At 33.0% G+C, this 17,552-nt stretch overlaps 6 protein-coding genes across 6 annotated transcripts; 4 read left to right on the top strand and 2 right to left on the bottom strand.

The window, feature by feature from the left end:
* Positions 1-509: 509 nt before the first annotated feature.
* Positions 510-1,103, bottom strand: TPHA0H03120 (glutathione peroxidase; the record flags this gene model as incomplete). The annotated part of the gene is made up of 1 exon (XM_003686901.1): positions 510-1,103. The coding sequence occupies one exon, from the start codon at positions 1,101-1,103 to the stop codon at positions 510-512; it is 594 nt and encodes a 197-aa protein (XP_003686949.1).
* A 1,607-nt stretch (positions 1,104-2,710) lies between these two features.
* Positions 2,711-4,396, bottom strand: TPHA0H03110 (sugar porter family MFS transporter; the record flags this gene model as incomplete). The annotated part of the gene is made up of 1 exon (XM_003686900.1): positions 2,711-4,396. One exon carries the CDS (start codon positions 4,394-4,396, stop codon positions 2,711-2,713), a length of 1,686 nt encoding a protein of 561 aa, XP_003686948.1.
* A 4,828-nt stretch (positions 4,397-9,224) lies between these two features.
* On the top strand, positions 9,225-10,403 carry TPHA0H03100 (2,3-butanediol dehydrogenase; the record flags this gene model as incomplete). The annotated part of the gene is made up of 1 exon (XM_003686899.1): positions 9,225-10,403. The coding sequence occupies one exon, from the start codon at positions 9,225-9,227 to the stop codon at positions 10,401-10,403; it is 1,179 nt and encodes a 392-aa protein (XP_003686947.1).
* Positions 10,404-10,908: 505 nt separating this feature from the next.
* ECM1 (Ecm1p) lies at positions 10,909-11,520 on the top strand (the record flags this gene model as incomplete). The annotated part of the gene is made up of 1 exon (XM_003686898.1): positions 10,909-11,520. One exon carries the CDS (start codon positions 10,909-10,911, stop codon positions 11,518-11,520), a length of 612 nt encoding a protein of 203 aa, XP_003686946.1.
* Positions 11,521-12,121: 601 nt separating this feature from the next.
* Positions 12,122-13,954, top strand: CNE1 (calnexin; the record flags this gene model as incomplete). Its single annotated transcript, XM_003686897.1, has 1 exon — positions 12,122-13,954. One exon carries the CDS (start codon positions 12,122-12,124, stop codon positions 13,952-13,954), a length of 1,833 nt encoding a protein of 610 aa, XP_003686945.1.
* Positions 13,955-14,839: 885 nt separating this feature from the next.
* TPHA0H03070 (uncharacterized protein) lies at positions 14,840-17,305 on the top strand (the record flags this gene model as incomplete). The annotated part of the gene is made up of 1 exon (XM_003686896.1): positions 14,840-17,305. One exon carries the CDS (start codon positions 14,840-14,842, stop codon positions 17,303-17,305), a length of 2,466 nt encoding a protein of 821 aa, XP_003686944.1.
* Positions 17,306-17,552: the final 247 nt, after the last annotated feature.

Raw genomic sequence — 17,552 nt, 5'->3', positions numbered from 1 at the left:
TTACAAAATAATTTATTATGATCATAATCAATTAATCAATTGTTTCATGAAGATGGAATCATATTTTTTTGTACTCCATATCGTATAAAATATAACCAAACGTTATCCGAAGTTAAACCATTTCATATGATATAATGTTTTGATATTATCAATTTCGAATTATTTAATTGCTGTAATTCAATCTCTTTTAAATTTTAGTAATATTACAGTTGTTGTGTTCTAATGGAACTGAAAGGGTAAAATCAATGAACGATGGACAGTTCCATTTCTACACCAAAAATATGAATAATATCATAATAACGAAAACAATATAATAATATTTCAGGTTTAAATAAAATAACGGTAGTTTATTACAAAACATTGCTCTTCCCACAAGTCGCTGCAAACCAGGTGAAGGTGGAGAGCCTTTAGCATAAACAGTTGATGATGTTATCAAACAATTAGAATTAATCCAATACTTTACTCAAAGATGGATGATAAGATAATGCTATCATTGTTTTGAAAATTAGTTAATTTTCCAATAATCGAAATGTTTTAATGATAAAAAGTAATTGATAAATGTATGATGCTTGAATGAAAGCTGCATTGGTAAACTTAACTTTATAATAATGCTTCGACATCTTTGTACATTGCCGAAGGTGAAATATATGATGAAACCTTTTAACAACATTTCCATTTGAATCAATTAGGAACTTTGCAAAATTCCATTTTATACCCTGAAACCCAGCAGAGTCTTTTTTTCTTTCTTTCAAAAACTTGAATACAGGATCAGTATTAGGACCATTGACATCGATATTATCCATTATTAAAAATTCAACATTACATGAGGGCGACATTAAATTCGAAGTTACTTCATCGATAACATTAGAAGGCGAAGAAGGTTGATTCATTATACTTTCATTTATTAGTTGATCTGAAATAAAACCAATTATTACAAAATTAGACTCTTTAAATCGCCTGTATAAATTGTTCAATTCTTTACATTGAGGATCTAGTCCACTCTGTGAAGACATATTGACTATTAAAACTACTTTCCCCTTCAAAGTTTCGAAAGAGAATTTCTCACCATTAATGTCCACGGCACTTAACTCATAAAAAGACATTTGTAATTATTATTGTTAATTCTTTGTAATCAATTAAAATAAAAATAATAATAAGCTCTTCTAAAAAGATATTTTTTCTCTGGAAAAGATAAAATTTGTTGATAAAAGGTATGACAAAATACAATCAAGCAAACTAGTAGTTAATAACAATTTCGTAATGTTGATTTGTTGCCATTATATATGCCAATTATAACTGGTAGATGATTATTTAGCGTAGCACAGTACAACGTAATTTTAACATTCAGTTATAAATCAAACATAACATCTTTATGTTAAAATATCAACCAATCTGGAGAATACACATAACACATACTTATGTACATATATATATATATGTATGTATGAATTTATGCATGTATATCCCTATGTTTATATGTTATAATCTATATTAATATATGAAAAAATGACCATCTTTCTTTTCAACTTTCATTAGGTTAATTGTAATGCAACATATTCCCCAAATAAACGTTTTAAACCTTAAAATTAAATTCCAATACGATAAATTTTGTACCAACTATCTACTGTAAAACTCGATATTCAGGATTACGAATAAAAAAAACCTGTAAGTGCGACAGTTAAAAGTTCATCCTAGCATTAACCACAACATTAATACAATAATTATTGTATGGTCTTCATGTTTTTTCGAAAAATAATATATACTTCTTGTAATTAGTTAATTTTATTACATATCACACCAGTTTTACTGTAAACATAACGCAGAAGTTATTTCAGAAGTTATTTTTGAAAGTATTCAAAAAATTTTAGAACAAATCCCTTAGGAACGATTGCAACTATATTCTAGAATAAGGCAAAGATGGTAACGGGAACTGTGCTGTAAGTTGTGATTGCACTAATAGGATTTAATAAAATTTAATAAACCCATGGGTAATGGCACGCATCACATTATATTTTATTTCGTTTTGACATTGCACTGCCTGCATGTCCATTGAAATTAGAAAACCTTTAATTACTACCGACCTTTTATTAGCAACCACTAAGTTAAGGCCAGCATACGAAACGCCAAGCTGAGGAAATGGGAATAACGAGCAAAGCTCAGGAAACCATGCACAGATGAAATATTGATCAAAACATATTTGGCATGAAAAATTTTTTTTTATTTTCGATATTTTTAATTGAGATGCGTTGCACATTCTTCTACTCCCCCGAACCAAATTTAAACTGCCGTTTGGTTAATTTAGTTTATTTCGCATTGAATTCTTTTTGATCTCGGGTGAATATATATATTTTATTCACGTGCTAAGCAGTACGAGAGAAGTAAAAATATACTTGAGAATATAATAGTAAGCATGCACCATGACAGTCATTGACTGCTATTTGCACAATTAATAGTGATCAATCTATAAACCAAAGAACAATTGATTTTTTAAATTAAAATTTTTTATTCATTAATAATACATTTATAAAAATTATAAAAAGTTAAACTAAAAATGAAAGCATTAGAATCATAAAAATTATAGTGTGAAAACATTCATCATAATCTATAAGAAATAAAGTAAACGATTATAATTGATTATTATTAAAAAGGTTTCAATCAAAAATAAAGTCACTTCGACATTAATAAAAAGGTATTGTAATTAACGACATTCTTATTTGAATCTTTGGTACCATGGTCTGTCATCGTGAGCAGCGGCAGAAGCATCGTAGTCAACACCTCTTTGACTTGGTGGGACCCAAGAAGTAGATTTCCATGGTAACACACCTTCTAGGTACATTTCGTCGACTTCTTCTAAAGTCAAACCCTTGGTCTCACAGACAAAGAAGAAAACGTAAAAGAACATGAAGATTAAACAACCAAAGAAAACGTAACCATAAGCGAAATGAATAGCACCGGTAATGAATGGGGTGAAGAAGGAAATTAAGAAACCCCACATCCAGTTAGCACCAATGGATAGACCCATAGCTCTACCTCTGATTCTTAATGGATAAGTTTCAGAAACGATAACGTAAGCTAATGGAGCCCAGGTTGTAGCAAAACAGAAAATGTAGAAACAGGTGAAAACAATCATACAGTTACCAGCACCCTTGGAAGTTGGACCATCATAACCATCAATGTATAATCTGGTAACACCAACAGAGGCGTAAATAACGAAACAAGCAGCCATGGTAGCAGCACCGACTAATAAACAGTTACGACGACCAAATCTTTCAACAGTCCATAAAGCGACAAAAGTGGAGGCGAAGTTAACAATACCAATAACAATAGAAGCTTCGTAACCATCATCTAAACCAACAGAGTTGAATAAGGTAGAACCGTAGTAGAAGAAATAATTGTTACCAGTCAATTGTTGTAAAGATTGTATCATAACACCCATAATGGTTCTCTTTAAAATAGCACCCTTTCTGGAGAAAATTTCACCCCAAGAAGCGTTACCAGCAGCTCTTTCAGCTTCGACAGCAGCAAAAATTTCGTCAAATTCACGAACCACGATTGGAGAGTCGACAGTAGCCTTGTTGGTCTTGGATAGAGAAACCTTAGCTTCTTCTAATCTACCTTTTTGGACTAAGAATCTAGCGGATTCTGGAACTAATAACATACCACCGATCATGAATAAGGCCCAAGCAAAAGATAAACCTAATGGAACTCTCCATTGAGTAGAGTCCTTGTAACCGTGATGGGTACCGTAGTTAGTACAGTAACCTAAGAAAATACCTCCAGTAATCAATAATTGGTAGAAAGCGACGGCAGTACCTCTTAAATGAGCTGGAGCAGTTTCGGCAATTAAAGTTGGGGATAAGACAGCAATACCACCGACACCTAGACCAGAGATAATTCTACCAATGAAGTATTGGTACCATTTGTCAATGGAAGCAATACTGATAATAATACCGATAACGTAAACAACAACGACAATCATCAAACCTGGTTTTCTACCGTACATATCACCAGTTCTACCTAAAGTCAAACCACCAATAGCACAACCAACATTGAAAATACCGACAACTAAACCAGTTCTAACCTTCGAGAAATAATAAGTACCATCTGAGTGTCTAGAACCAAATCTTCTTAAGAAATCTTCGTGACTAACGAAACCACCAATGGTACCAGTATCCCAACCGAAAATGAAACCACCAAAGGCGATCATTAAACATAGGGATAAGACACCGAAGTATTGGGAAAGTGGACCGGTAGCATGGATTGGATCTTCTGGAGCCTTTAAATCCATGTCATCACCTTCAACCTTATTGGAAGCAATAGAGTTGTTAGATGAGACAGCTTCGACGTTGCCTTCTGAAGAGGCAGTAACTTGTAAGTCAGTAACAGGTTCTGACATAATTAAAATTTGTTTGTAAAAACTTATATTTTTCTTAAAAAACAATAAAAAAATCTAATAAATAAAAAGAATAATAATAATAAAATGCTAATGTATTATTATTAGTATATGAATTTCTTTAGTAAATGCGATCTAATGTTTTTATTTGATGTTCTCTTTTGTATGAGAGAAGATAATTGATAATAAAAATATAATTTGAAGAACAAGATTGATAATTGGAACAAATGAAAAATAGTAGTCCTTTTTATATGTTTTGGAAATTGAAATAGATGTCAACTTTTGTTGCTGAAGAATATTTTCTTTGATGTTAATTATAATTTAGAAGTAAAAATATGAAGAGAATAGTTTTAGCGATGCTGAAATTAATAGACAACAAAAATTTTGATATAGTAAACAAAAACTTGTCTTTTAGTTTTTGCTTCTTGGTCTTCTCCTGATGGTTGCATTTACTGCCATCTCGAACTGCCGTTTGCAGTTTCTTTTGTTTGCTTTAAATTTTCGGAAACTAAAGATTCCTGGAGAAATCTGAAAGAAACAACTGCGGAGAAGAAACAAAAGAAATGAGATACAGCCGTAATCGTGCAACAAACTCTCGAGATTGTGGAAAAACAAAATTAAAAAAGAAATATTTTCCACTGCGTCACATTAGGAAGTTTCGTGATGGGGAGTGGGGGAAGTGGGGATGAAACGTGAAAGTAAACAAAAAATCACAAAGAATGTTATGCAGAGAACGGCTCAAAATGTCGGAAGTTGAACGTCCTCGAAAATAACAAAACTCGGAAATGCTTAGGTTTCTTTTGCAAAAAAGAAAAACACAAAGAGCAAAAAATGTACTGCTCTGCACATTATCTCAGAAGAGATCCAGAATCACTTCGGCAAATAACAAAACAAAAAAAAGAAAAGAAACAAAGCGCAATAATATAAGACAATGCTGCGTGCGTTTCTTTGGTGCTTGTGTGCGTTGTTGTTTCTTTTCTGGCACCCGCTCGCTTGCGCCCAGAGCTTTATCCCCCACAGAATTGTTGCGGGGAAGAAAATGGCAAAAAACTTTTCGTTGGTGTCGTCTATGCTGTTTTGAAACACCGCATACACAGCACAGTTGTCCGAAAAACATATTTATATTAGCATCTGGAGTTTCCTACTGCATATTCTTCGCGGGCAACAGCAGATCTGATAGTTTTTCCCATTGAGCAAAGAGCAACAATAATTATCCGTGTCGGGAAAAATACTGCACTCAATCGATGCACGCTTCTTTTTGCTTGACCGCTGTTTCAATCTCGCTCCCCCGCCCCCCCCCCGCCCTCCATGAAAATCTTTCCTATTATATTGCATCATTACCACATTGAAGTGAGAAATTGTCACAGACAGTCCTATGATTGTTCGACGTTGCGGTCGGATAAATTTGTCCAAAATTGCAATTGAAACCTGCACTACTTTCGTGAACACCCTGGCTTTTGCGCAGTTGTGAAAAACTGGACAAACATAAAATTAGTGGGAACCCACTAATTTTATTAGTGAAAGCAATTGAATAGTTAGAAAAGATAACTGTACTCGTTTAATTACTCACGGGAACAATAACAACAATATGAAAAACAATACATAAATATATTTGCCACCATCGAAAAATAGTGGGGAAATATATTTCCGAGATAGGAATTCTGGCAGCTTTGGAAACAACAAAAAAAATTTTTTTGTTGTTTTTTGTTGCGTCTGGAAACTTTGGCAGAGCAACGTCCGCACGCAACAAACGTGTTTTGTTTTGTTTTGTTTGTTGTTTTTTGTTCCGGAAAAGGAAATGTTGTTGTGGATTAAGAACCAGAAGAGTGAAAAACATTTTGCAAGCGCACAGTAATCTTGTGCAACGTCAGGTGATCGTCCCATAACGAAAAAACATCACGGGAATTATGTCGATGGAGAAACTTTGCGGAAGAAAAGGAAAAAGGAAAAAGCCATAGTACACTTTATTGCTATCTTAGTAGTAGTTGTAAGAGGTCAACATTGCATGGTATTCAATGTCCAAATTTGGAAGTATCACATGATGATATCAACATTTTTCAATAAAACTTTTTACGTGAGAGTTGCTAAATTTTATTTATGCAGTACATACATAGCAAAGAGTTTGCTTGGTATAGTGATATAGTATTTGATAATAAAAATGGGATATCGGTCGCTACCGCTCTTTTCACTAAAATCTCGGCCCGGCTCAATTATATGTAATAATATTAAAAAAAGAAACACTAGCATACGACAAAAATAGAGGATATGTGTGCATTATCAGTAGTAATGGTATCCGTGTATTCTTCCACCCCAGATTATTTTATCCATATCAATTTCATATTTCTTTAAGTGAATAAATTATTCACTTAAAGGAATAGTACGGTTACTAATATTTTATGAACTGAGTGGGGAAATGCATTAATATTGTTCCTCCGCGCTTCTTCACTTCCCCCCCCCCGGCTTAAATTTTCCTAGTTTGTCCTGATCGTGATATCCAAGCCGAGATCTACAACAAGAGGCAAAAAAACATATAGCTTTTTGTGCATCCGTGTGAACAACTTTTATCATCTCGCATATATTTATTATCCGTTCTTTTCTTTTTTCGTAATGATGCAATTCTGTTCGTTTTGATTTCCCTCTCTCTTTCTTCCCCACCCCATACCAATAAAAATGTTGCTTAAAATAGTCATCATCGATAAATTTCAGAAATCTCCAGAATTATTCCGGCCTGTTTTTCCATATTATGACTAGAGTTGTTCCAGCAGCGTCGTAGAAAACGCATCTCAAGACAAAAGTTCTCTATAATTAGATCATTGCCCCCAACAAGGATAGGAAAATAGTATGCTTCTCGATGAGTTTGTTGTTTTTATTCACCGGTCAAAAAAGGGTCAAAAAGCTCGATAAATCCGGAGTATTGTTATTCATACAATGCAGAACTGTATCTTGGATAGGTCGAAATCTAAACGCGTGAACAATTGTCAATGATTTATCCATTATCGTGTTTCCAACTTATTTATATTTAGTTTATGATATGTAGATGTCGGCAGGAGAATTGACATATCAGTAACTGGTAATTAGATATATCCAAATGTAAATATTAATAAAGATGTTTTCAGAAGAGAGTTTGGTTCCAGAAGATGCAAGTTAATAACATGTCATTCCAGTACAAAATTATACTAATTTATTTTTGACAAGCAAAAGTAATTTCAGATCAAAATTAGTCGTAGAACATTCTTTTATTTATGGAAAATACGTACGTTCCACATTGCGTTAGACACACATCTCCGAAAAACTATTACACACATAATTATATAATGCTATAGCGAAGTCCCGTCCCTAACATTCTTTCCCCTATTGTGCAATAGCTAAGTGAAACACACAAGATAAACACATGCACAAACAAGAATAGGTTCTTCATTCTTCACATGCTCCTTAACCTCACCGATATGCATAGCAGAAGACAATACAACAATACAAAACGAAACGAAACGCACTAACAGTCAATGCATACTGTAGTTTCAACTGGCCCTGGACGTTACATTTGTGCGAAGTGTATTAGTCATACAATAGAAAAGGCCAAATAATATCTGATCACGAATGCTGTCTATCAGATATGCTGATCTTATATTATGACCTTATTATTGTACGCATCCAAGAAGCTAATACCGCGTAAAGGTGGTGGCGGAGAGGAACAGGAACCTTACTAATTAATCTAACCATTGAAGTATGTGTGTAAGTTACATATTGTGACGCGTTAAAAACATAAACTACCCGGAACAACGTATTTGTGCGCTGTCCAAAACAGGGAAAAACAAAAGCAACAACAACAACACTATAAATTGCAGACCAAATACACCGAGAAACCAACGCAGAAAAGAAATAAAAATCGAAACATCATGCCACGCACACTCGTTAATGTCAGTAACAAGAACTCATTAAAATGTTGCACAACAATCCGGTTCCGAGGCATATATATCCGTGTAAAGTACATTGCTACGCATTTCATTCTCACAATCGTTGACCACAAATCAATGTCTACGTGTTTCCTCTAATCTCACCATACCTTGCATACATCTCGGTTTCATCATCTTTTTTTTAAGGTCGTTCTGTTTCACTTATTGACTAAGTAACACATACTTGTTAATCAATTGAATTATACAAGGGTCTATAAATGTTAAGTTTAGTGTGTGTAACCCATAAAGAGCAGACACCTCATTCAGTTTACAAGATATCTTCAATCTAATGTTTTTTTATTCAAGTGTGCTTCCTTTTCACGCAGCAATGACAACTACAAGAAAAACAATAACACAAGAGCTTTCACATGTATTCTTACTGCCCCTACAAGTCCCTTCAGGATTAGTTTATTAGCTTTAAACACGGACTTCAATGTCTTTCCAATGACACTCTTAAGTAATGTCCACTAAAACATCACAACCTTATCAGTATATTCATTCTATTGACCTGGGAAATGCGTGTTTATCTGGAACTGAAAAGATACCAATGGGATCGTTATATTGTATCTTCCATATGCAAAAATAAACATATTGTGGTTATATGTAGCTTCTCTTTCACTTCGTATACTTCTCCGGTTATATAATATCCATTCATTAATAAATTTTCAAAAAATCATTTATATACATTATACATTATATATTATCTATGGAACAGTATTCACTTTTTTTTGTATCTGCGTTCAGGCAAAGAAAAACAACATATATTTCTACTCAAATTGTTTAAGTTGTTAGTGGTTTTAACTTTGTTTCCCACTATCATTGATATCAACTTTCAAACAAACAAATAAACAAAATTACTTCATCTCTATCTAGTAACAATGAGAGCTTTAGCTTACTTCGGTCAAAATGATGTTAGATTCACAACAGATCTAAAAGAACCAGTCATTTCTGCAGATGATGAATTGATCATTGCTGTTTCATATTGTGGTATCTGTGGTACAGATTTAAAAGAATACACCGAAGGTGCAATTTTTTTCCCACCAGATGGTGGTCATAATGAAATTTCAGGTAATGGTTTACCTCAAGCAATGGGTCATGAAATATCTGGTGTTGTTGAAAAAGTCGGAAAAGGTTGTAAGACTTTTAAAGTAGGCGACCACGTTGTTGTTGAACCAACTGGTACTTGTAAGGATAGATACCGTTGGCCTGAATCCCAAAATGCTAATAAACCAATGTGCAGTGCTTGTTCAATTGGTATGACTAATATTTGTGCTCATTTAGCTTTATGTGGTGCTGGTCTGGAAAGTGGTGGATTTGCTGAAAGATTAGTTATCAACGAAGCTCATGTTCATAAAATCCCAGACCATATGCCATTGGATATTGGTGCTTTAATTCAACCAATTTCGGTTTGTTGGCATGCTGTTAAAGTTGCTCACTACAAGAAAGGTGGGTCTGCTTTGATTATCGGTGGTGGTCCAATTGGTTTAGGTACTATTTTGGCTTTGAAAGGTTTTGGCTGTGAATATATTGTATTATCCGAACCAGCTACAATCAGAAGAGAATATGCTGGTAAAATGGGTGCCAAGGTTTATGACCCAACTGGTGTGCCATTTGACGAATCTGTGAAAACATTAAGAGAAATGGGTCCAAATGGTGATGGGTTCGACTACACTTTTGATTGTTCTGGTTTACCAATTACTTTAAATGCCGCCATTGAATGTTGTACTTTCAGAGGTACAGCTGTCAATGTGGCCGTCTGGAATAATAAACCAGTCGAATTCTACCCAATGGACATTACACACCAAGAAAAGAGATATACCGGTTCTATGTGTTACACATCTGAAGATTTCGAAGAAGTCATTGATGCTTTTGAAACAGATAAAATTGATATTGCGTCAGCATCTCATATGATTACGAACAAAGTCCCAATTGAAGATGGTGTTGATGGCGCCATCATGAGATTATTAAACGATAAAGGTCATGTTATAAAAATTTTATTAACACCAAATAACAACGGTGAGTTACGTGATAGAAGACCAGTAGAGCTGAACGTTTAGTAATTTAAACACACTGAATTAAAAAACAACAACAACAACAACAAAGAGCATAATGATGATAACTCTGGCATGTACTTCCTTATATTAATAAAATAATATCATCCGCATTTGTTTCTACTATAAAATTATGTTAATTTATCGTCTATTGTATAAGCATATATATAAATAAACAAAGTCATATATATATATTGAACCCTTTTCCTATATTTGAACAGTGCATTACTTTAATCTTTATAATATTTGTCAATGTATTCAACCTTATTGAGATTGGTACGGTGATTTATTTGAAAAAAGTTTTCCTCCTCGCATTTAAAAAATTTCAATGAGATGAGATAAAATTTGCAATGAGATTATTTATTGATGAAAGAATAATATGTAATGCTTTAAAAATATGTAAATATTATGTCTTATTGATTATTATTTAGATACCAGAGTTATGAGAATTAAAATTTCTAGTAGTTTCTGAATTTCTAAGCAGAGAAAAGTAAGAATATATTAATAAATCATGGCTAAAAAGATAGGTAAAAATTCGCGTGCTGCTAGACAAGCAGCTTATGAGCTTGCATTAGAACCTGAATCTAAATCATTATCAGAGCTTCCAAGAGTTGAAAACACAAATTTATCTAATATTTTAATTAGAGTCTCTGCAAAAAACGAAGCCTTGTTAGATGCCAAAATTGGTAAGAAGAAGCAAACGAAGGGAAAGAGTAAAGCTACGAAAAAACTTTTAGAACAAAGAATCAATGATTCAATCACAAGTATCGATAAGGATAGACTTGAAAGAGCTCTGCATATAACAAACAAATTAGACGGTAAGATATCCAAGTCTATTTCTCGTGCTAAATATGTTCAAACGACAAGAAAACAAGGTTGGGATTCCATTAACAATGCTGTGAGAAGAGAACTCAACCCAGTAGCTGCTGAAAAGAAACTTGACTTAGAAAATGAAGATAAAATGCAAGATAGTGAAATAGCAGCTGAAATAAAAGATGACATGAACGTAGAGACCTATGGTGATGCAGAAGGTTGGGATGAAGAACGAAACGAGAAAAAAGTGGCTGATCAACTCCAAAACAAAAACATGTTCGACCTTTTACCTCTTATGGAAGATGAATAGGTAAGTTACATATTGTTTCCTTTTAAAACTTGATCATTCAACAAACCTTGAATTTCCACCTTTGATACAAATATAATGCTCATAGATAAATTCATTTCATAACACTAATGTAAGTGTCACCATGATACATTAATTACACCATAATATCCATAACTGTATATATATGCATGTATATATATATATGAAAATTTAATTGCATTGTAACATTATTCACAATCAAAATTTACTTAAATATAAGAATCCACGTTAATGAGAAAGAATGAACATTGATACATGCAATCTTAAAATATAAATAGCACTTTCTTGTGTTTGCTGTCTTCTTCTTATTCAATGAACATCACCTTGCGGCAACGTTCAATTGACTTTAATTAATTTTTTATGGAGGAAAGAGAGGAGAAACTTAAGCCTGGAAGGTAAAGTTTGAAAATTTAATACACAACACACTTTTTAACCCAAAAAAAATGAATTACAATGTATATATAGAATTAATATTACAGTAATCTATATAAATTACAAGTCATTTTCTTTAAATATTTCTTTAGTTAATTTTGTTTTTAAATGTATCTGCTCTTTTAAAATTAGAGGAACTAAGCATAAAGCAATGAGTAATATTAAATTTTTAGTTGCTCTCCTTGCAGCAGCCTCTGTTGCTACTGTATCTGCAGACAAAAATGGTTCTGGCTATAAGTTTGAACATCCAGCAATTAAGGAACATGATTTCAAATTAGCAGATGACTCTTTCTTTGAAGATTTCCAAGGTTATGATTCTGAAAAAGCTTTCCGTAAGAAATGGATTTCTTCTAAAAAAAAAATTAATGACAGATATTCTGATGAATTAGTTGAACAATATCCTGTCAAATGGGGTTTGGAAGAAGCTTACATTGTTCCAGGTTTTGTTGGTGACAAATCTTTAGTCACATATACCGACAAAGGTTTCGGTATGATTGGTACCGTGTTCAAAAAACCAATTGTCATGGAAGATGGTGATGATTTGGTTATCCAGTATGAAACTAAAATTCAAACTGCATTGGAATGTGGTGGTGCATTTATAAAGTTATTACCTCCAATTAAAAAATCTCAACTGAAAAAATATGGTGGCGAGGACTCACCAACTTTGGAATTAATTTTTGGACCAGATAACTGTGCTCCATACACTAATGAAGTTCATTTAGGTTTCAGAAGACATAACCCTATTTCCAATAAAACTGAGTTAGTATTTTTTGAAAAAGCACCAGAATCCAGGCTAGGTGAAGATTTGAAATCTCATCTCTACACATTACGTCTTAATGGTAAGACTCAAGATTTTGAACTTAGATTCGATGGTGAAGTCACTTTTGCTGCCAACTTATTAGATGAAGGTGTCTTTGATCCTCCATTTGGTGGTCCAAAAATGATTCCAGATCCAAATGCAGTTCAACCAGAGACCTGGGACGATAGAAAAACTATTCCAGATCCATCTAAAACAAAACCAAAAACTTGGGATGACCGTGCAGTAATCCCAGATCCAGAAGCCAAGAAACCCGAAAAATGGGATGAAAGTATCCCTAAGTACATTCCCGATCCTGAAAGAACAAAACAACCAGAGTGGTGGAATGAGGAAGCAGACGGTGAATGGGTTGCACCATTAATTACTAACCCATCGTGTGATACTGAGTTCGGTTGTGGTGAATGGACTGCTGAACTAATATCAAATCCAGATTACAAGGGACTTTGGGAACAACCAATGATTGAAAATCCTGATTATATGGGTGTTTGGGAACCTGAATTAATCAAAAATCCAGAACATTATGAAGATTCAACACCATCAAAATTATCTGAGCCAGTTGGTGGTATATTATTCGAATTTTACAGTGGTTCTATTGATCTACTTTTCGACAACATCTATGTAGGTAAATCAATCAAAGAAGCTGAAATGATTGGCAATGCCACTTTTAAGGCCAAGAGAGAATTAGAAGATAAGGAACTTGCTTTAGGTGGAGGTGTCAGTGTTCCATTGGACAATGAAACTACTCAAAAACATAAGAGAGGAGATAATGAAGATAAATTAAAGGAATCTGATGGAGCTCTTGCTGACCTATTTATAGCTTATACTAAAATTGTACCACCTTATCTACAAGGTTTAGGTGTTGGTTTAATCTTAGTAGTATTAGTGGTTGGTGCTGGTCTAATTGTTTTAACTGGTGTTAATACTTTGAAGACAGGAGATGAGAGAAGAACTGCAAAAGCTACGAAGACTGCCGAGGCCAAAGAAAAGGAACCTAAGGAAAATAAAGATGAAAAGGTTGAAACTGAGGCTACATCTACTAGTGTTTCGAATGCCGTTGTTGAAGAAGCTAATGAGACAGTAGTGGAAGAAGATGAAGACCCTGAAGAAGTTGAGTTGAGATTGAGGAAAAAAATGATTGGTATTTCACTAGAAATACCAAATCAATAATTTAAATTGTATTCTTCAAGTTAATTCCTATTTTATCTAGTATTTAATCAATATTTGCAATTTATAAGTAATGAATTCTTATTGTAATTGAATTAAGCATGTGTATATAAATTAACTCTGGGATGTTTTTCATACTAACAAAATAATTTTGATGTTTGAAAAAGACTAACGTAGACTTTCTTAATCGTTCCTATAAAATTTTTTACATTTCTAATTATAATAAATTGGTAACTTGATCATTCAAATAATATATCTGAAATTAACTTATGTATTAAGTATAATATCTATTGAGAGATTTCACGAAATGAATATATTTTTCTAATAACAACGTTTGAGGGAAACCATTTCGACATTACTATAACTATAACAATAATAAAATTAATTGCAATAATTATCTGTCGAAATGTAATTGGACTATTAATGTTCCTTAATTTACATTCTTTGTAAGTAAAAATGATTTATACTTCAATTAAGCAAACAACAGGCATACGCTTTTTATCCTTCAAGAAAATAGATCAGTTTCTTATTTTTATTTTTGAAGTTACTTTTTGAGGTCAACAGTCATCCCAGAAAAAATATCAATCACCTCTATTTTCTATATTAACGGCACAAAGAAATAGTATGTGACATACACTTTTTTTTTCAATTTTGTCATATTTCTCAACTATCTACATACATATTCATAGAGGTTTCCCTAATCTATCAAATTAGTATATGTGTCTCTATTATTCGATCCATTGACTATTAATTTTTAAGGTTCATCAACTACCAATTGCATAGTCTGCAAATAGTCATCATACAGAAAAACAAAAGATCCACTAGACATCCTGTTGTTCTTCTTTCCAAGTAATAGTATAACCAAACTTGTGTCAATCCTTTAGAAGAATGAGTGTAAAATCTGATGAATTGGAGGTAGGTAATGAAGAGTATCATATATTCTCCCCTGTTAAATACATATCAAATTCTTTCAGTGTTATGAAACATGATGATATAGCTAAGAGAAATGACTCTAATTATTTGAAAACAATACAAATTAATAATGAAAGATATTTGAAACATTATTACAAATCAATGGGAATGAACTTATTGACTTTAAAGAATAAGGGACAACTTTCTTCCACGACGACTCGTGTTTCAGATTCACACAGTTCAGTAAGTCCCAATTCAAGCGCTATCGATAGTTATAATTCTTCAGCTATTGATAAAGCGAATGTTTACGAGTATATAATAGGAAATATTTCATATTATCCAGAGAAAACTCTTCTAAACAGCTTTAGCGATATTGCGTTTGATGTTGTGGCGACACAAAATGAAGATGATACACACGTCAATGCTATTGAATCTCAACAGATTTTTAACTCAAAAGCGTTATATGTATATTTCAATCATTTCGATAAACTATCAACGTTAGATAACATCAAACCAAGCTTAGGCTTTGATAATAATGATATATGGATACCTGCTATTAGGTCAGAATTTCGAGATAGATTATCGTCAAAAAAAAGAGATAAAATAGAATCATTTAAAGGTAAAAGTTGCCCTTTATTCATAGAGGGTACCGGATATATACCCCCTGAATTTGATACTTTTGGTGGTAGTACCATGATATCCAGTTATTTTGGAAATATCAAGTTACCATCATTAGTTTACCACTCTACCGTTAAAGTAAATGATCAGGTTTTTCTTTTTGGTGGCTTAGTACCTTCTTATAAGTATGATGAAGAAGCACCTAATTTGAAAAGCTTCAGAATAAAAGACTTTATAAAGGTACCGCCGCCACTAATCCCAAATATTATCAACAATCCTGCAATGGTAGAAAATCCATTCTTATATTCATTTAATCCATCCTCAAATAGATTTGAAAAAAATGACATACATGGTCTACCACCTCCACCATTAATATGTGTAAAGGGAACAAAAATAACTGATAGATACATATTTTATTACGGAGGCTTTGAGTTAAAGACTACTTGGTATATGGAGGATGATATTTACTATCTAGAAAAAAATATATACATGAATCCTGATGCATATATTTTAGATATTTTATCTTTTACATTCAAAAAAGTGGATATATATACTATTCAGAAGCATAAATTCGGTGAAACAACGATACAACCACGATTTGGTCACTGTCAAATTCATTTACAAAATGTTGATACAGATAATTCTGTTTACACTGATAGTACTAGTAGCAAAGCTAGTAGTGTGGAAGCAGTTTCAAATCCAAATATTAGTTTGAGTAAGTCGCCTAGAATATTATTATTGGAAAAAAATGCTAGTAAACATAGTCAGAAAAGTACAAAAAAAAGGCCTAACTCAAGAAAACCTTATGATATAACAATGTTGATATTTGGTGGATATATTCAGAAAAGTAATCAGAGTTTTATGGCAGTTAATGATATGTGGAAAATAAATATTCAGGTAATGTCAAAAGGCAAGAAGGGTTACTTAATATTTCGAGATGGTGCAGAAGCGTCAGTAATCGCGAGAAGGAAGAAAAACACAAATAATACTGAGACTAATAAGGATCCATGGCCAGAACCTAGGGCCTTTGGAGCATATTGCATACCTGACATTTATTCTATCAAAAAGAAAACATTGCTCAATTCCCATTTAGACAAGTACTATATGGATACCAATATGAGTGAATCTAACACTGATGCTCCCAATAGTAATCAGAACAATAATGAAGAGAACAGTTACTGCCTGTCATATCCAATCCAAGAAAACATTAATGAATCTACTCTTTTATATCATGGTGGTGCCAATCAGACCCATATTTTTGGAGATATGTGGTCATTTAATATAGTAGAAGAAACCTGGCAAAAGTTGCCTGAGTATGCCCGAGTAAGCAGTGATAAAAGAGAACCCAAAGTCTTAATTGAATTAGGTTTAGTAGGTCATACTTTATTTACTGTCGGCAATATGATTGTAACTGTTGGGGGTTTGTTACAATGCGACGTAAAAAAAATCTACTGTGAGGAGAATGCATCATTGAGGAAGAATTCCTACTTAAAGCATGGCGATGCTTTAGGAGAGGAGAAGCAAGATAGTATTCCAATAGGAGCCTCGATATTAAATATTTTTGACATAAATAGTCTTTGTCTACAAGGTAACAATGTCAAGACAATGTATAATGCTGATAACAATACGTTCGAATATTTATTCCAAGACAATTCTAATTTGCAAAATCAATTATTAATCAGTATTGCTTCAACTCCAATACAAATAAATGGAACAATTCTAATACTTGGTGGATTAGTTGCATTCCGTACAGATGTAAACGAGTTTTATTTAAGAGGAACAGTTTTAGAATGTATTCTGCCTTCAGTTAGCTTAGCCAGTTAACATTTGTCACTACTCCCACTTCCACCTTGGTAACCATTACAATTACAAAGCAAAAACTATAATAACAACACATTGCATATTCTGAAAACCCTTGCATATTGTGTCTATGTCAACAGAAATACTGACAATAAGTTTACGTGTGCGTATCGACTTTGTTTTGCCAATTTTATTTATCTGATTGTTAACTAAGACAATCGAATAAACTCACAAGAACAAACGAATCCTTCACTAGGCAAAAATGACACAT

This window comes from Tetrapisispora phaffii, chromosome 8 (genome assembly GCF_000236905.1).
Source record: "Tetrapisispora phaffii CBS 4417 chromosome 8, complete genome".
Lineage (NCBI taxonomy): Eukaryota > Fungi > Ascomycota > Saccharomycetes > Saccharomycetales > Saccharomycetaceae > Tetrapisispora > Tetrapisispora phaffii.
The sequence above is the reverse complement of the archived record's forward strand: the minus strand, read 5'-3'. Positions and strand labels throughout refer to the sequence as shown.